The sequence below is a fragment of the Solea solea genome, chromosome 12 (genome assembly GCF_958295425.1).
Source record: "Solea solea chromosome 12, fSolSol10.1, whole genome shotgun sequence".
NCBI classification, from domain to species: Eukaryota; Metazoa; Chordata; class Actinopteri; order Pleuronectiformes; family Soleidae; genus Solea; species Solea solea.
In genome coordinates, this window is record NC_081145.1 from 687,501 (window position 1) to 708,506 (window position 21,006).

General features: G+C 37.6%; 1 protein-coding gene across 1 annotated transcript; it reads right to left on the reverse strand.

Moving 5' to 3' along the window:
* Window positions 1–2,683: 2,683 nt before the first annotated feature.
* has3 (hyaluronan synthase 3) lies at window positions 2,684–20,992 on the reverse strand. The gene is made up of 5 exons (XM_058646518.1): window positions 20,235–20,992; window positions 10,720–10,813; window positions 10,096–10,646; window positions 9,538–9,639; window positions 2,684–6,875 (listed from the first exon to the last, which is right to left on the reverse strand). Exons 2-5 carry the CDS (start codon window positions 10,811–10,813, stop codon window positions 5,946–5,948), a joined length of 1,677 nt encoding a protein of 558 aa, XP_058502501.1. The 5' UTR covers window positions 20,235–20,992; the 3' UTR covers window positions 2,684–5,945.
* Between the last annotated feature and the right edge of the window lie 14 nt (window positions 20,993–21,006).

Below are 21,006 nucleotides of genomic sequence, written 5' to 3' on the forward strand. Positions count from 1 at the left end.
ACAGACACACACACTCTCTCTCCTCTCACACGCAGACACACACACACACTCTCTCTCCTCTCACAGACACACACACACACTCTCTCCTCTCACACACAGACACACACACTTTCTCTCCTCTCACAGACACACACACACTCTCTCTCCTCTCACAGACACACACACACACTCTCTCCTCTCACACACAGACACACACACTTTCTCTCCTCTCACAGACACACACACACTTTCTCTCCTCTCACAGACAGACACACACACACTCTCTCCTCTCACACACAGACACACACTCTCTCCTCTCACACGCAGACACACACACACACTCTCTCTCCTCTCACAGACACACACACACACTCTCTCCTCTCACACACAGACACACACACTTTCTCTCCTCTCACAGACACACACACACTTTCTCTCCTCTCACAGACAGACACACACACACTCTCTCCTCTCACACACAGACACACACTCTCTCCTCTCACACGCAGACACACACACACACTCTCTCCTCTCACACGCAGACACACTCTCTCTCTCCTCTCACACACAGACACACTCTCTCTCTCCTCTCACACACAGACACACACACTTTCTCTCCTCTCACAGACACACACACACACTCTCTCCTCTCACACACAGACACACACACTTTCTCTCCTCTCACAGACAGACACACACACTTTCTCTCCTCTCACAGACACACACACACACTCTCTCCTCTCACACACAGACACACACACTTTCTCTCCTCTCACACACAGACACACACACTTTCTCTCCTCTCACAGACACACACACACACTCTCTCCTCTCACACACAGACACACACACTTTCTCTCCTCTCACAGACACACACACACACTCTCTCCTCTCACACACAGACACACACACTTTCTCTCCTCTCACAGACACACACACACACTCTCTCCTCTCACACACAGACACACACACTTTCTCTCCTCTCACAGACAGACACACACACACTCTCTCCTCTCACACACAGACACACACTCTCTCCTCTCACACGCAGACACACACACACACTCTCTCCTCTCACACACAGACACACTCTCTCTCTCCTCTCACACACAGACACACATGCTCTCTCTCACACGCAGACACACACACACACACACACACACACACACTCTCTCTCCTCTCACACAGACACACTCTCTGTCTCTCCTCTCTCACACACACACACTCTCTCCTCTCACACACAGACACACACTCTTCTCTCACACACACACACACACACACTCCTCACACAGACAGACACACAACACCACGTGGTGACAGAATGTTGTTTTTGCTCAGTCATGATGTGAAACAGTGACTTGTGTGTTTTCACTGGGTTTGAACTGCAGTGATATAATGAAGCTTTTCACTCTACACACAGTCACATGATCAAAGACACACACTCAGTCACATGATCAAAGACACACACAGTCATGATCAAAGACACACACTCAGTCACATGATCAAAGACACACGCTCAGTCACATGATCAAAGACACACGCTCAGTCATATGATCAAAGACACACACACTCAGTCACATGATCAAAGACACACACAGTCCCATGATCAAAGACACACACACTCAGTCATGATCAAAGACACACACTCAGTCACATGATCAAAGACACAAACAGTCACATGATCAAAGACACACTCAGTCACATGATCAAAGACACACACAGTCACAGGATCAAAGACACACTCAGTCACATGAACACATCATCACACACACTCAGTCACATGATCAAAGACACCCACCCAGTTACATTATCAAAGACACACACTCAGTCACATGATCGACGACAGACACACTCAGTCACATCATCAAAGACACACACACACACTCTCAGTCACATGATCAAAGACACACACTCAGTCACATGACCGAAGACAGACACACTCAGTCACATGATCAAAGACACACACACACTACCAGTCACATGATCACAGACACACATACACTCAGTCACATGATCAAAGACACACACACACACACACTCAGGCACATTATCAGAGACACAAACACACTCTCGGTAACATGATCAAAGACACATACACACTCAGTCAAATGATCAAAGACACACACCAGTGTGTGAGTGAGTGTGTCTGTATCTGTGTGAGAGTGTCTGTATCTGTGTGAGTGTGTGTGTCTATTTGTGTGCATCTGTGTGTGTGTGTGTGAGTGTGTGTGTCTGTGTGAATGTGTGTGAGTGTGTCTGTGTCTGCATCTGTGTGTGTGAGTGTGTCTGTATCTGTGTGTTTTAATGAGCGAGGAAAATTCCTGTATCCTGTACACCCGGAGAGAAAAGCAGGAAGTGATGTTTCTGTCCTCCTCACTCGACCTCCAGCACCGCGTTTCCATCATGTTACGCGTCAGTTTGGTCGAGTCCTGGGTTCAGACTTGTGTCTACACTGAGAACTGTCACTTTACTTGGTGGGTGGGGCATAGGCGGGGCCAAATGGATGCGCCGTGTGATGTCGTACCGGTGTGGCGACAACTAAGGACAACATGGAATGGGGGACACTGAGGACAGTCAGCTGATTGGGCGACAGAAAACCATGGCAACGCAAAGACTAACTTTTCCAGTAGCCACTCAAGTGTGCACCACGACCCTCTGGTGGGCTGTGATAGTACTGCAAGTCAATAAACATGATATTTGTAAATATTTGTAACTTCCCAGAATTTATTCAAAATTAACATTTCACATTGAACAGTGTCGATGTGCAGAGGCTCACATGTTCTTTTCCAGGTTTATTAAAAAGTAAGAGTGAATTATGAATGAATGAGCAGCAGATTCACTCAAAGCGTCTCTGCAGATAAAAATGCTTTTAATCAAATCAATCCTCTTTGGTTTTAAAAATGTCGTTAACGAGAAAAGAGTCAAAGAGTCAAGAGTCAAACTTTACTCTCACAAAAACGTCATTTGGCAACTTCACAATATGTAAAATGAACCATATACAGAGAAAAACCCCAGAACACGGACGTTTGTACGACAATAACTCAGTCACAAGATGCTCCGACAGCACCAAGAACACGTCGCCTTCAGGAATGTGAGATTGTCTGGAAAAGTCGAGGATTGTGCTGTTCACGACGTTTGAGGGGGAGGAGCCTGGGACAGCATCAGGAAATGTTTACATTTAAGAGAAATACGTTTCAGAAAACCATAATTATCAATTAATATTTAATGATCGACAACTATTCTGATCATCGGGTTATTGTTTTGAGTGATTTTTCAGCTTTTTAAATGTGAATATTTTCTACTTTCTGACATTTTTAACCTTCTTAAATGTGAATATTTTCTACTTTCTGACATTTTTCAGCTTCTTAAATGTGAATATTTTCGACTTTCTGTCATTTTTCAGCTTCTAAATTGTGAATATTTTCGACTTTCTGTCATTTTTCATCTTATGTGAATATTTTCTACTTTCTGTCATTTTTCAGCTTCTTAAATGTGAATATTTTCTACTTTCTAACATTTTCAGCTTCTTAAATGTGAATATTTTCTACTTTCTGTCATTTTTCAGCCTCTTAAATGTGAATATTTTCAACTTTCTGTCATTTTTCATCTTCTTGTGTGAATATTTTCTACTTTCTGTCATTTTTCAGCCTCTTAAATATGAATATTTTCTACTTTCTGTCAATTTTCAGCTTCTTAAATGTGAATATTTTCAACTTTCTGTCATTTTTCATCTTCTTATGTGAATATTTTCTACTTTCTGTCATTTTTCAGCCTCTTAAATATGAATATTTTCTACTTTCTGTCATTTTTCAGCCTCTTAAATGTGAATATTTTCAACTTTCTGTCATTTTTCATCTTCTTATGTGAATTTTTTCTACTTTCTGTCATTTTTCAGCCTCTTAAATGTGAATATTTTCTACTTTCTGTCATTTTTCAGCTTCTTAAATGTGAATATTTTCTACTTTCTGACATTTTCAGCTTCTTAAATGTGAATATTTTCTACTTTCTGTCATTTTTCAGCCTCTTAAATGTGAATATTTTCAACTTTCTGTCATTTTTCATCTTCTTATGTGAATATTTTCTACTTTCTGTCATTTTTCAGCCTCTTAAATGTGAATATTTTCTACTTTCTGTCATTTTTCAGCTTCTTAAATGTGAATATTTTCTACTTTCTGACATTTTCAGCTTCTTAAATGTGAATATTTTCTACTTTCTGTCATTTTTCAGCCTCTTAAATGTGAATATTTTCAACTTTCTGTCATTTTTCATCTTCTTATGTGAATATTTTCTACTTTCTGTCATTTTTCAGCCTCTTAAATATGAATATTTTCTACTTTCTGTCAATTTTCAGCTTCTTAAATGTGAACCGTTGTTTCTTTGCTCTATAAAAGCAAAGAAATGATTCAAACTGAATTATTTTCTGTTTGTGGACAAAAACAAAGACGTTTGAGAATGTCATTGTTTTCTGGACCAAACGACTCATCGATTATTCGAGAAGATAATCATTTGTCACGGCTCTAATTAGAGATGTTCCGATACCATTTTTTCCGATACTTGTGCTGTGGGTATCGGCCGATACAGAGTACCGATACCGATACCAGTGTGTTATAAAAAAAAAATATATCATACTATGCCTGCATGACTGTGATATGATTATCATTGGTGGTAAGGTTTGGCTCAGGTTAAACCCTCTGTAAAACATGAACGAATACAGCAAATGAACACCATTTATTTTTACCAGTGATATGTTATTTCGTTTTTCAGCTTGTACGTTTGTTTTGACTCTGGTCCAAACACCGCAGCACTGGCAGAGCTTCATGTTTCCATGACGACTGACCGGGAAAGGACGCGCGTGACATCATTTTTACATGACTCCAGATAAAATGAGTCTCTGAAGTAACGCTAAACTTTAAAAACAGAGGCATACATACGCAGGACACAGGTACGCTGGTTAGTTGTAGCGCTGCTACGTTTAATAAACGGGCCACTCCAGTTTGACTGTAGGCGTGTTAACGGAGCTAGCGCAGCTAACAACGCTAACGGAGTTAACTGGTAAATACTGCCAAACCGCCGACATGATGAGCTAACGTTAGCTCCTTGTCTACAGGTGTTGGGTGATCAGTTCTTCTTAACATCTCTAAAACAGCACAGCGCAACTGTTTCAAGAGTGCCGAAGAAGAACCGTGTCAGAGCTAACGGAGCTCTAATACATTACGTGGTATCGGATCGGTGCATGGACTCCAGTACTTGCCGATACCGATGCCAACATTTTCGGCAGTATCTGAGGCATTTCCGATACTGGTATCGGAATCGGAACAACTCTAGCTCTAATTGCATCCCATAATTATTCAAGCGCAGCACATAATCAATTCTTAACTTTAAAATGAATTTAAATGAAAAAAAAAGTAATTTTAACATAAAGTTAGTCTTTACACCTCTGTGACAGTAAAATGGAGGTCGACGTTGTCTTCACTTCCTCTGCGTCTAGTGCTAGTTTTCTTGCGTGAATGTGACGACTCACAAGCGCTGCGACACTTTTCATATTCGGTTAAGATTATAAAATCATGGGGAAAAAGAAAATCGTTTTAGTATAAGAAAAAAAAAAAAAAAAAACAGATTCAGATTTAATTTCTCCAACTTTTGTGTGACCAGGAAGTCATAAACACGCTAGCATGAACTCATCGCGTCATAAACTCCTCATTTTGTCTTTTTAAATCCATGAAAGAACCACACTGCCCCCTTGTGTCGGACACATAAAAACCCCGCGTTGGTAGCACCTTTAAAGAGAATGATGTGAAAGGAGGCGGAGCGACAGTCATGTCAAGGGTTTGTTTGTATTTTAGCACCAGTGATGAAGGCGTGGCTTCCCGGTTCATGGCTCCTCCCTCCTTCATTGCATGCGGTGGACGAGGACCTTTGGTTTACCTCGCACAAGTGTCCTGCAGTCTCTGGGTTCACGTGCGCGTCTACGCTTCGGCATACGGCAGGTGATACTGCTCCTCCCGCTTGTTGCAGCGCTTGGCCACGATGGCGAGGTAGAGCACCAGCAGAACCAGCCAGTAGCAGGCGTAGAGGATCGTCCCTGTTATCAGCAAAGCTTTCTCGGTCTCGCTGAAAGGCTCTTGTGTTTCACAGTAGACGGTGTAGGCCACACCCCCGAGCAGCACCAGAGTCCACAGCGTGACAGGCACGGCACCGATGAAGTTGACCACGATCTTCCTGCGGCCCGAAGTTCCCCATCCGGCCTTGTTGATGGTGAGCAGGGCGAAGATTTTGGCGGGCAGCAAACTGGACATGTAGACGAGGGAGTAGAGGGACATGAAGATCATGACCAGGCTGCCGCGCAGGAAGCAGGCGTAGGTGGCCTTCACCATCCCCACCAGCTGCACCGTCAACAGGAAGAGCAGAATGTTCCACAGCCTCCCACGGTAGAAGAGATGGATGACGGTGGCGACCAGGAAGAAGGGGAAGAACCCGGTGACCACAGACTCGTAGGTCATCCAGAGGCTGTGCTTGTGGAACCACAGAGCGTTGTAGAGCCACTCGCGGAAGTACGACTTGCTCCACCGAGTCTGCTGGTTGAGCCAGCGCAGGTACTGCGTCGGCGTCTCCGTCTGGCACTGTGACCGTGCCGTGAACTTGGTCTTGTAGCCGAAGCTGAGCACTCGATTGGTGAGGTGGCGGTCGTCGCCGAAGCTGCACTTGGAGCCGAGGAAGGTCTGGTGGTACCAGGCCTCCAGGAAACGCTGGAGCAGGGAGTTCCTGTACATGCCCAGAGGGCCGCTGATGCACTGGACGCAGCCAAAGTATGACTGGCAGGCGCGCTCCACGTTGAAGGCCATCCAGTATCGCACGCTGCTGAGGAAGGAGATCCACGAGTCGTACTTGTTGAGGATCTGGAGGAGCAGAAGATTTCAATCACGAGTGGAAACATTGTTCATGGTTATCATTGTTACACAGTTTTCTGTCTGACACTGTCTCGAAATCCACCACACTCCTCTGTGAAAACACATTTGACCGATGATCAAATGAATATAAGTAGATTTTGGGATTATGAGTAGATTTTGGGATTATAAATAGATTTTGGAATTATAAATAGATTTTGGAATAATAAATAGATTTGGGGATTATAAATAGATTTTGGAATTATAAGTAGATTTTGAGATTATAAATCGATTTTGGAATTATAAATAGGTTTGGGGATTATAAATAGATTTTGGAATTTTAAGTAGATTTAGGGATTATGTGTAGATTTTGGAATTATAAATAGATTTTGTGATTATGTGTGGATTTTGGAAGATTTTGGAATTATAAGTAGATTTTGGGATTATAAATAGATTTTGGAACTATAGGTAGATTTTGGAAGATTTTGGAATTATAAATAGATTTTGGAACTATGGGTAGATTTTGGAATTATAGGTAGATTTTGGGATTATAAATAGATTTTGGAACTAAAGGTAGATTTTGGAATTATAAATAGATTTTGGGATTAGAAGTAGATTTTGGAATTTTAAGTAGATTTTGGGATTATAATTAGATTTTGGTATTATAAGTAGATTTTGGGATTATAAATAGATTTTGGAAATTTAAATAGATTTTGGAATTATAAATAGATTATGGGATTATATGTAGATTTTGGAATAAAAGTAGATTTTGGAATTATAAATTGATTTTGGAATTATAAATAGATTTGGGGATTATAAATAGATTTTGGAATTATAAATAGATTTGGGGATTATAAATAGATTTTGGAATTATAAATTGATTTTGGGAATATAAATCGATTTTGGATTTTAAGTAGATTTTGGGAATATAAATCGATTTTGAAATTTTAAGTAGATTTTGGGATTATATGTAGATTTTGGAATATAAATAGATTTTGGAATTATAAATAGATTTTGGAATTATAAGTAGATTTTGGAATTATAAATAGATTTTGGAATTATAAGTAGATTTTGGGATTATAAATAGATTTTGTGATTATGTGTAGATTTTGGAATTATAAATAGATTTTGGAATTATAAGTAGATTTTGGAATTATAAATAGATTTTGGAATTATAAGTAGATTTTGGAATTATGAATAGATTTTGGAATTTTAAGTAGATTTCGGGATTATATGTAGATTTTGGAAATATAAATAGATTTTGGAATTATAAGTAGATTCTGGGATTATAAATAGATTTGGGAAATTTTAGTAGATTTTGTGATTATGTGTAGATTTTGGAATTATAAGTAGATTTTGTGATTATGTGTGGATTTTGGAAGATTTTGGAATTATAAGTACATTTTGGGATTATAAATAGATTTTGGAACTTTAGGTAGATTTTGGAAGATTTTGGAATTATAAGTAGATTTTGGAACTATAGGTAGATTTTGGAATTATAGCTAGATTTTGGGATTATAAATAGATTTTGGGATTAGAAATAGATTTTGGAATTTTAAGTAGATTTTGGGATTATAATTAGATTTTGGATTTATAAATAGATTTTGGGATTATAAATAGATTTTGGAAATTTAAATAGATTTTGGGATTATATGTAGATTTTGGAATTATAAATAGATTTTGGAATTATAAATATATTTTGGGATTATATGTAGATTTTGGAATTATAAGTAGATTTTGTGATTCTGTGTAGATTTTGGGATTATATGTAGATTTTGGAATTATAAGTAGATTTTGTGATTATGTGTAGATTTTGGAATTATAAGTAGATTTTGGAATTATAAATAGATTTTGGAATTATAAGTAGATTTTGGGATTATAAGTAGATTTCGGAAGATTTGGGAATTATAAATAGATTTTGGAATTATAAATAGATTTGGGGATTATAAATAGATTGTGGAATTATAAGTAGATTTTGGAATTATAAGTAGATTTTGTGATTATAAATAGATTTTGGAATTTGAAGTAGATTTTGTAATTATGTGTAGATTTTGGAATTATAAATAGATTTTGGAATTATAAGTAGATTTTGGGATTAGAAGTAGATTTTGGAAGATTTTGGAATTATAAGTAGATTTTGGGATTATAAATAGATTTTGGAATTATAAGTAGATTTTGGGATTAGAAGTAGATTTTGGAAGATTTTCGAATTATAAGTAGATTTTGGGATTATAAATATATTTTGGAACTATAGGTAGATTTTGGAAGATTTTGGAATTATAAGTAGATTTTGGAACTAAAGGTAGATTTTGGAATTATAGGTAGATTTGGGGATTATAAATAGATTTTGGAATTTTAAGTAGATTTTGGAATTATAAGTAGATTTTGAAATTATATGTAGATTTTGGAATTATAAGTAGATTTTGTGATTATGTGTAGATTTTGGAATTATAAATAGGATTTTTAAGTCTTTTTAACTCTGATCTACAGTTGGACATCGTTGACTCTTCAGTGACGACACTCACTGACCAATCAGTGACCTGCAGTCTGATGACATCGATGTTAGTATCGGCTCAGCTGAACCTTGTCAGAACAGGAACTAACAAAAACAGCTGGTACCAGGTTCTATCACTGAAGGAGAAGAGGAAAACTCTCGTGTTAACATTTTTTTTACCTGTACGTCTCCACCGACTCCTCCCACCATGGCGTCTTCCTCCAGGATCTTCAGCATCTCAATGGTACAGGCTGGGTCCAGAACTGTGTCTGAGTCACACACCTGGACACACACACACACACACACACACACACACACAAACACACACAGTGATCCCAGTTGCTTCATTAAATCTGCTTAGCAACCCTGAGGTCAGCTCTGTGGACATGACCTTTGACCCACAGTGACAGCACCAGCTGGCCTTGAAGAACAAGTTGACTTTGTGATGCAGGTCCATGCCTTTGGAATTTTAAGTAGCCAAGAACTCATTCACGAATTCAACGCTCACTCTCCCACACCAAAGCCCAGAGAGAGAATCAGTGATTTTACCGTCACAGCTGTGGTGACGTGGTTTTCCACGCGACACTAACACAAACAAGTGTCTTGTGAAACCGTTGTTTTGGGTGAAGGCAAATCATTTGTTGACAGAATGGTTCAGAACTTGGAACACAGACTCTTAAACGAGACAGTTGCCTAAATGACGACATTGTGAACAGTATTAATCCTAATCTCTCTCACCTGAACATAGTCCACGCTGTCTCCCAGAGCTTTAAAGGCCGTGTACATCACCTCTCGTTTCCCGCCCCACTCCTGCATGACACAGGAGTAACGACGACCTCTGACCAGCCGAGCCACTCGTGCCGCCTCCTCCATGTGCACCATGCTCCTCCCTCCGCCTCCAACTCCGCCTCCGACGCTTCCATCGCTGTGGTAATTTCCCTTCCACACCAGACTGCCGGCCTGGTCGGTGCCGCCCATCACCTCCTGGAAAATGTCCATCATGTAGCGGTCCTCGGGCCGGTTCCCGTCCACCACCAGCACCACTTTCAGGCCAGGGAAGGAGATTCGCCGGACACTGCGCAGGCACTTCCTCAGGTAGTCCGGGTCCTCCTGGTAGGCGGCGATGCAGAGCGCCACGGAGCGGCGGAGGTGCTGAGGTCGAGCCGGACTCCGCATCTGCCGGTGCTCCAGGAAGGCGAAGAGGCTCTGAAGAAAGAGGTGGAGCGAGAGGAAGGCACCGTACAGGCCGAAGGAAAGGTGGTGCTGCTCCGTGTGGATGAACTGGTAACCTTTGTGAACACACACAGACACACAGTGAGGATGAGGAGGTCAAACCTTCATCTCTGTGAATGAAACAGTCACCTGTGACGTAGGCCAGCAGGACGGTGAAGAGGACCACTGCAGCAAAGAGGGTGGTCACCACGATGTTCAACACTGTCCTGCAGCGGGAGGGCATCTGAGAGGAGGAGCAGGAGGAGGAGCAGAAGGAGCAGGAGGAGGAGGAGGAGGAGGAAGAGGAGGAGCAGAAGGAGGAGCAGAAGGAGCAGCAGAAGGAGCAGGAGGAGGAGGAGGAGGAGGACGAAGATGAGGAGTTCAAGAGCATGAACATTTTCACATATTAAAGAAATGCACACGTTCTACTGCACATGTTTGTACTTTTACTGCACATGTTTGTAGTTCTACTGCACATGTTTGTGCTTTTACTGCACATGTTTGTGGTTCTACTGCACGTTTGTACTTTTACTCCACACGTTTGTAATTTTACTGCACATGTTTGTACTTTTACTGCACATGTTTGTACTTTTACTGCACATGTTTGTGGTGCTAATGCACATGTGTGTACTTTTACTGCACATGTGTGTACTGTTACTGCACACATTTGTGGTTCTACTGCACACATTTGTGGTTCTACTGCACATGTTTGTGGTTCTACTGCACATGTTTGTAGTTCTACTGCACATGTTTGTACTTTTACTGCACATGTTTGTAGTTCTACTGCACATGTTTGTACTTTTACTGCACATGTTTGTGGTTCTACTGCACATGTTTGTGGTTTTACTGCTTGTTTGTAGTTTAACTGTACTTTTGTGGGTTTACTGCACATGTTTGTGGTTTTACTGCACATGTTTGTACTTTTACTGCACATGTTTGTGGTTCTACTGCACGTTTGTACTTTTACTCCACATGTTTGTAATTTTACTGCACATGTTTGTACTTTTACTGCACATGTTTGTAGTTCTACTGCACATGTTTGTAGTTCTACTGCACATGTTTGTAGTTCTACTGCACATGTTTGTACTTTTACTGCACATGTTTGTAGTTCTACTGCACATGTTTGTGCTTTTACTGCACATGTTTGTGGTTCTACTGCACGTTTGTACTTTTACTCCACACGTTTGTAATTTTACTGCACATGTTTGTACTTTTACTGCACATGTTTGTACTTTTACTGCACATGTTTGTGGTGCTAATGCACATGTGTGTACTTTTACTGCACACATTTGTGGTTCTACTGCACACATTTGTGGTTCTACTGCACATGTTTGTGGTTCTACTGCACATGTTTGTAGTTCTACTGCACATGTTTGTACTTGTACTGCACATGTTTGTAGTTCTACTGCACATGTTTGTACTTTTACTGCACATGTTTGTGGTTCTACTGCTTGTTTGTAGTTTAACTGTACTTTTGTGGGTTTACTGCACATGTTTGTGGTTTTACTGCACATGTTTGTACTTTTACTGCACATGTTTGTGGTTCTACTGCACGTTTGTACTTTTACTCCACATGTTTGTACTTTTACTGCACATGTTTGTGGTGCTAATACTGCACATGTTTGTGGTGCTAATGCACGTGGGTACTTTTACTGCACACATTTGTGGTTCTACTGCACACATTTGTGGTTCTACTGCACATGTTTGTGGTTCTACTGCACATGTTTGTGGTTTTACTGCACATGTTTGTACTTGTACTGAACATGTTTGTACTATTACTGCACATTTGTGGTTTAACTGCACTTTTGTGGTTTTACTGCACATGTTTGTGGTTCTACTGCACAAGTTTGTGCTTTTACTGCACATGTTTGTGGTTCTACTGCACGTTTGTACTTTTACTCCACACGTTTGTAATTTTACTGCACATGTTTGTACTATTACTGCACATGTTTGTACTTTTACTGCACATGTTTGTGGTTTTACTGCACATGTTTGTACTTTTACTACACATGTTTGTGGTTCTACTGCACAAGTTTGTGCTTTTACTGCACATGTTTGTAATTTTACTGCACATGTTTGTACTATTACTGCACATGTTTGTACTTTTACTCCACACGTTTGTGGTTGTACTGCACATGTTTGTACATTTACTGCACATGTTTGTAGTTCTACTGCACATGTTTGTACTTTTACTGCACATGTTTGTAGTTCTACTGCACATGTTTGTGGTTCTACTGCACATGTTTGTACTTTTACTGCCTATGTTTGTGGTTCTACTGCACATGTTTGTGGTTCTACTGCACATGTTTGTGGTTTTACTGCTCGTTTGTAGTTTAACTGTACTTTTGTGGGTTTACTGCACATGTTTGTGGTTTTACTGCACATGTTTGTACTTTTACTGCACATGTTTGTGGTTCTACTGCACATGTTTGTACTTTTACTGCACATGTTTATACTTTTACTGCACATGTTTGTGGTTCTACTGCACATGTTTGTACTTTTACTGCACATGTTTGTACTTTTACTGCACATGTTTGTAGTTCTACTGCACATGTTTGTACTTTTACTGCACATGTTTGTGGTTCTACTGCACATGTTTGTGGTTTTACTGCTCGTTTGTAGTTTAACTGTACTTTTGTGGGTTTACTGCACATGTTTGTACTTTTACTGCACATGTTTGTGGTTCTATTGCACAAGTTTGTGCTTTTACTGCACATGTTTGTAATTTTACTGCACATGTTTGTACTTTTACTGCACATGTTTGTGGTGCTAATGCACGTGTGTACTTTTACTGCACACATTTGTGGTTCTACTGCACACATTTGTGGTTCTACTGCACATGTTTGTGGTTCTACTGCACATGTTTGTACTTTTACTGCACATGTTTGTACTTTTACTGCGCATGTTTGTGGTTTTACTGCACATGTTTGTACTTGTACTGAACATGTTTGTGCTTTTACTGCACATGTTTGTACTTTTACTGCACATGTTTGTGCTTTTACTGCACATGTTTGTACTTTTACTGCACATATTTGTGGTTCTACTGCTCATGTTTGTACTTTTACTGCACATGTTTGTACTTTTACTGCACATGTTTGTGGTTCTACTGCACATGTTTGTACTTTTACTGCACATGTTTGTGGTTCTACTGCACATGTTTGTGCTTTTACTGCATTATTTAGTAACCTCATTTAAATATAGGAATAATGTATGTTTTTTCAAAGGGTTTATTTTGTGTACATTAATTATGAAGACCACAGAGAAGGTTTAGAAGGCTGTTTAGAAGTTTATTTGGTTGTATTGTGAAGCGGAACCAATGGGGCGGGGCTTTGTGGCGCTGTGCACACTGCTACAGCATGAGACAGATTGCCTCGCAGGAAACAGAGAAAGAGGAGGATAAGTTTTGTGTTGCTGTGAAGACGTGGACAAAGTGAAGACCCGTTTAGGTCCTTTCTAATTCCTCTCAAGGTACACGGCCAATGAGGTAAATGTGTTTATACGTCTGTTTTATTACTAATTGATGTTAACGGGCTTGTTTAATGTGCGTGGTCACGTGATCGTGGCGTGCCGGCTCGTTGTTGAATGTTGTTTTCTTTAAATGTATCTATATTTAAGTCTTTATTTGTGACATTTTGATACAAAGATATTTTGTATTTGTGACTTATTTGTTATTATTCTCTGTGAGAATGCTTTTTGTTGTGAGACTAATTTTATGATTTGTTTATTTATTTTTATCTAGTTCTTACGGCATGATTGTCATGTTGACAACGCGGAAGTGGAATAAATGCCAGTATTCAAAGATCACCTTGTGTCCATGATTCTACTTGAGGGGAGTTACAGGTTCAATTAAAAGTCAACAGTGACCTTTACACTTAATCAGACTAAGGCCGTAGTCTGACTAAGACAGACAATCAGACAACTTACAGAGTCAGAGTTTACATGTGGAGGCTCGGGCCGGCACTGACTCTGCAGCAAAAGAACCAGCTGCCTCTCCTGTAACCATGGCAACACACACACAATAACACAATAATCTATTGTTGTTACTGCTAATATTATCATCATTATTATCATTAACATAATCTAAGACGTGTATGGAGATTCAGAGCAGAAGAACTTAAAAACAAACACTTCCTCTGCGTCTGCTCTCCTCCCAGCAGCCCCTGGGGCACTCCCCCTCCCTCTGTCTCCTCCCCCTCACCCCTCCACTCTAATGGCTCTAAATAAAGGCGAGCAAGAGATTGGCCGGTGCTCAGGACCAGCGGAGCAGGGAAACAATCCCGTCCTTTCATTCATGAAATTACCTCCTGCCCTCACCTGGCCACACACACACACACACACAGACACACACACACACACACACGCACACACACACACAGACAGACAGACAGACACACACACACACAGAGGTTGTGGACAGATTTAGCCGCTGCTCTGATGTGGACGACCTGATTTACATTCTCTGTGCGCTCACCGTGTCACAGATCTGTGACTCAAGCTGAAGCGTTTCCACGTCTCGTCACAGGAGTCACACGAAAACAACTTTCCACTCATTTGGTTTTGTTTAAAAAGAAACTTTTCTCTCAAGGAGAAAAGTTTCTTTGTGATGTGTCAAAATTTTCCTACAACACAAATAAAATATCGATTTAATCTTTCAAAAGTATTGTATTTTATAGTTTAAAAATACACTTGTTCTTTGCACTCCCTGATTCGTTCTTTGTGCTGTGTTTTTTTGCTTGTGGGTGGGGCTTAGGAAGCTGCCTGCTCATTGGCTCCTGAGTTTTGGAGTGGAAGTTGTCTCTGGCTTGGAGTCGCTGTCCGTCTGGAACTCGTTCCCCGTCGACATCCGACAAAATAATAATAAATATCTAACGTTAGTCAGATTATAGATATTTACAAGTAAAAAAGAAGAGAAGAAAAAAACCTTTTCTCTCTTTTTCAGAGTTGAGTTTCCTCAGGAAGGAAGGAAATCTTTATTAAGTAATATACTTTATATATTACTTTATATATTACTTATATATGACTTTATATATTACTTTTATATTACTTACGTATTACTTTATATTACTCTATATGTCTTTATATATTACTTTATATATTACTTATATATTACTCTATATTACTTATATATGACTTTATATATTACTTTTATATTACTTACGTATTACTTTATATTACTCTATATGTCTTTATATATTACTTTATATATTACTTATATATTACTCTATATTACTTATATATGACTTTATATATTACTTTTATATTACTTACGTATTACTTTATATTACTCTATATGTCTTTATATATTACTTTATATATTACTTATATATTACTCTATATTACTTATATATGACTTTATATATTACTTTTATATTACTTACGTATTACTTTATATTACTCTATATGTCTTTATATATAACTTTATATATTACTTTTATATTACTTACGTATTACTTTATATTACTCTATATGTCTTTATATATTACTTTATATATTACTTATATATTACTCTATATTACTTATATATGACTTTATATATTACTTATATATTACTCTATATTACTTATATATGACTTTATATATTACTTTTATATTACTTACGTATTACTTTATATTACTCTATATGTCTTTATATATTACTTTATATATTACTTATATATTACTCTATATTACTTATATATGACTTTATATATTACTTTTATATTACTTACGTATTACTTTATATTACTCTATATGTCTTTATATATTACTTTATATATTACTTATATATTACTCTATATTACTTATATATGACTTTATATATTACTTTTATATTACTTACGTATTACTTTATATTACTCTATATGTCTTTATATATTACTTTATATATTACTTATATATTACTCTATATTACTTATATATGACTTTATATATTACTTTTATATTACTTACATATTACTTTATATTACTCTATATGTCTTTATATATTACTTTATATATTACTTATATATTACTCTATATTACTTATATATGACTTTATATATTACTTTTATATTACTTACGTATTACTTTATATTACTCTATATGTCTTTATATATAACTTTATATATTACTTTTATATTACTTACGTATTACTTTATATTACTCTATATGTCTTTATATATTACTTTATATATTACTTATATATGACTTTATATATTACTTTTATATTACTTACGTATTACTTTATATTACTCTATATTTCTTTATATATTACTTTTATATTACTTATATATTACTTACGTATTACTTTATATTACTCTATATTTCTTTATGTATTACTTTTATATTACTCTATGTTACTTTTATATTACTCTATATTACTTTATGTATTACTTCTATATTACTCTATGTTACTTATACCTTACTTTATATATTAATTTATATATTACTTATACATAACTTTATATATTACTGTATATTACTTTTATGTTACTCTGAGCAATTATGCTTAGGGCCCCCAAAAGCATAGCAGTGGCCCTGCTCATACAAGTGTCCAATCAGGATCTCCAGTGAAGGACGTGATTGACGCGTCAGCATACAGAGACATTTACAGGGACAACGCTGAGAGGTCCTTCTCTATTTTGACTCTGAGTGTGGAAGAACCTGACTTTGGTCTAAAGTCCTCAGTGATCCTGGTTACAGTTAATGTGCTGGAGGCCTCAGATTATAGGCCAGTCTCAGGATTACAGAGGAACAGTGGAGGGAAGATCCTCCCTCAGGTGATAATCACGGCCTCTCGTCTTCCTGCTGTCTCTCATCGTCACAGACGTGGAAAAAGTCTGGGAAAATATTCCCAGATTTCTTGAGAAGCAGAAGCTAAACAAAGTACAAATACTCTGTTATTCATATTATTATAAACTTTTACTGCACGACATTTCCTCTAACTCTCTCTGTTCCTCGTTACTACCAAATAAAAGCAGAAGAAGAAGAAGAGTTGCTATTATGGTCTATATTTATATATATTTATATAGTTCTTGATGAACTGCTTTACAGGACAGTTTTCACCCATTCACCTATTCACCCATTCACACGCTGCAACATTAAATGTCTTTGCTCAAGGAAGCATGTAGACGAGCAGAGCCAGGAATTGAACCCACAACCTTTCAGTTGAAAGACAACTGGTCCTACCACTGAGCCACCATGGCTCAATCCTAAAATGCATGTTTTTATGTTATATTTGGTTTTAGTAGTAATTCTTTCAAAATAAAATGCATGTTTTATGTTATCTTTGTTTTTAGTAGTAATTCTTTCAAAATAAAATGCATGTTTTATGTTATCTTTGTTTTTAGTAGTAATTCTTTCAAAATGTAATTCACATTTTTAAGTTATCTTTGGTTTTAGTAGTTATTCTTTCAAAATAGAAGAAATGCTTTCGTTATCTTTGGCTTTAGTAGTTATTCTTTCAAAATAAAATGTGTTTTTACGTTATCTTTGGTTTTAGTAGTTATTCTTACAAAATAAAATGCATGTCTTAAGTTATCTTTGGTTTTAGTAGTAATTCTTTCAAAATGTAATTCACATTTTTAAGTTATCTTTGGTTTTAGTAGTTATTCTTTCAAAAATAAAATGCATGTTTTATGTTATCTTTGGTTTTAGTAGTTATTCTTTCTAAATAAAATGCATGTTTTATGTTATCTTTGGTTTTAGTAGTTATTCTTTCAAAAATAAAACACATGCTTAAAGTCTGCTGGAAAGTTTTCTCGCTTTATTTGTAAGAGAATTAGAGTTATTTTGAAGCTTCAAAGACAGTTTAATTAAAGAAAATCAACATGTTATTATTTCTTGATCAGTGAAGGACGGTTTCATGTTCCTTCTTTAAAATGTGTCAAATTACTAAAATAACTGCCAACTATTTTGATATTTTAAATAATGCGGGTGTTTTTTTTAAATTCAAACCAGTTTGTCATTTGTCAGCTTCTTAAATGTGAATATTTTCTACTTTCTGTCATTTTTCAGCTTCTTAAATGTGAATATTTTCTACTTTCTGTCATTTTTCAGCTTCTTAAATGTGAATATTTTCTACTTTCTGTCATTTTTCAGCTTCTTAAACGTGAATATTTTCTACTGTGTCATTTTTCAGCTTCTTAAATGTGAATATTTTCTACTTTCTGTCATTTTTCAGCTTCTTAAATGTGAATATTTTCTACTTTCTGTCATTTTTCAGCTTCTTAAACGTGAATATTTTCTACTTTCTGTCATTTTTCAGCTTCTTAAACGTGAATATTTTCTACTGTGTCATTTTTCAGCTTCTTAAATGTGAATATTTTCTACTTTCTGTCATTTTTCAGCTTCTTAAATGTGAATATTTTCTACTTTCTGTCATTTTTCAGCTTCTTAAACGTGAATATTTTCTACTGTGTCATTTTTCAGCTTCTTAAATGTGAATATTTTCTACTTTCTGTCATTTTTCAGCTTCTTAAATGTGAATATTTTCTACTTTCTGTCATTTTTCAGCTTCTTAAATGTGAATATTTTCTACTTTCTGTCATTTTTCAGCTTCTTAAATGTGAATATTTTCTACTTTCTGTCATTTTTCAGCTTCTTAAACGTGAATATTTTCTACTGTGTCATTTTTCAGCTTCTTAAATGTGAATATTTTCTACTTTCTGTCATTTTTCAGCTTCTTAAATGTGAATATTTTCTACTTTCTGTCATTTTTCAGCTTCTTAAACGTGAATATTTTCTACTGTGTCATTTTTCAGGTTCTTAAATGTGAATATTTTCTACTTTCTGACATTTTTCAGCTTCTTAAATGTGAATATTTTCTACTTTCTGTCATTTTTCAGTTTCTTAAATGTGAATATTTTCTACTTTCTGTCATTTTTCAGCTTCTTAAATGTGAATATTTTCTACTTTGTCATTTTTCAGTTTCTTAAATGTGAATATTTTCTACTTTCTGTCATTTTTCAGCTTCTTAAATGTGAATATTTTCTACTTTCTGTCATTTTTCAGCTTCTTAAATGTGAATATTTTCTACTTTCTGTCATTTTTCAGCTTCTTAAATGTGAATATTTTCTACTTTCTGTCATTTTTCAGTTTCTTAAATGTGAATATTTTCTACTTTCTGTCATTTTTCAGCTTCTTAAATGTGAATATTTTCTACTTTCTGTCATTTTTCAGCTTCTTAAATGTGAATATGTTCTAATTTCTGTCATTTTTCAGCTTGTTAAACGTGAATATTTTCTACTTTCTGTAAATGTTCAGCTTCTTAAACGTGAACAAACACTGATCAATATTTTGCCAATATGTCCTGGACTCATTAATGGAGAGAAAAATCAACAGATGAATGAAATAATAAAGAGTTGCAGCAGTCGTTGAATAAAAAGCTCTTCACGAGGTTCACTGACGTGTTTTTTCCTCAGACTTTCTTTCTTCCGCGTTTCCTCAAACCTTTCGTTTTTTTCTCACCAATGAAAACCTTCATTCATTCACTTTTTTTCCCTTCACAAACCTGCAGCTTTTACTCTGAGTTGCCTTTAGATCTCAAAAGAAACAGCTGTTCTAGTGAAGGACTCAGTCATACATGGACTGTTTGAAGACCAGGACCGGGACCAGGACTGAGTTCCCCACAGTAGTCCCTCTGCCTTGATCTTGAGCTGGACTGCTCGAGTTTCTTTTTTAATGTAAAACAGAATGAAAACCTTTACCTTCCTGAGCCGCTGGAGCCTCAGTCTTCGTCTTCCGACTCAGATCTCAGTCAGCGTCTCCTCCTCCTCCTCCTCGTCTTCCTCTTCAGCACAGCGCGCTCCTTGTTCCGTCCTCCTTCCACTAGCTCACACTACATCTTTATTCCCAGCTTGTTTAATTCAGGAGATCCGGCGTCCCAGAAAGACGACCAGCAGCCTCTGGTCCGGCCTCCTGTCTACCTGCTCCTCCTCCTCCTCCTGTGCTTGGTCCACCAGGACTGTCCCAGGGCATGGAGCCTCCTCCTCCTCGTCCTCCAGCTGAGCTCTGGAGCAGCTTCACATCTGTAGATCACAGGTTGAGGTCAGGATCAGCATCATGATCCCAGGGTCAACGTGAAGATGAAGATCTCGTCCTCCGACTTCTTCTTTGTCTAGTGCAGTGATTTAAGCCCAGGTTTCCTCCTCCTTCTCCTCCTCCTATTCTTCTTCTTCTTCTTCCTCTGTCCTGCGCCGCAGCATCAGCCTCTCTCTCTTTCACACCGTCCTGCTCGGCCGGTGGACCAGCACTGCTGCTCAACACCTCCTCTCTCTCTCTCTGCCTCCTGTTAGCCTTCCTCCCCCTCCTCCCCTTCCTCCCTCACTTAGCTCCCTATCTCTCTGCAATGCAGCCAACAGTTTCTCTCTCTCTCTCTCTCTCTCTCTCTCAACAAGCATGGGGTCTGTTTGAGCAGAGACCCCCCCCCACCCCTTTTTCTTCTCCTCCTCTGCGTCTGCATGTCTCAAAGCATCCTTT

Bases quoted from the DNA above. Each gene is read 5' to 3' on its own strand.
- has3 (XM_058646518.1), bottom strand. From the start codon at position 10,813: ATGCCCTCCCGCTGCAGGACAGTGTTGAACATCGTGGTGACCACCCTC. The intron at 9,640-10,095 runs GTGAGAGAGATT...GTGTGTGTCCAG, and splicing joins ACAGCGTGGACTATGTTCAG to GTGTGTGACTCAGACACAGT. The intron at 6,876-9,537 runs GTAAAAAAAATG...CTGCTCCTCCAG, and splicing joins GAGTCGGTGGAGACGTACAG to ATCCTCAACAAGTACGACTC.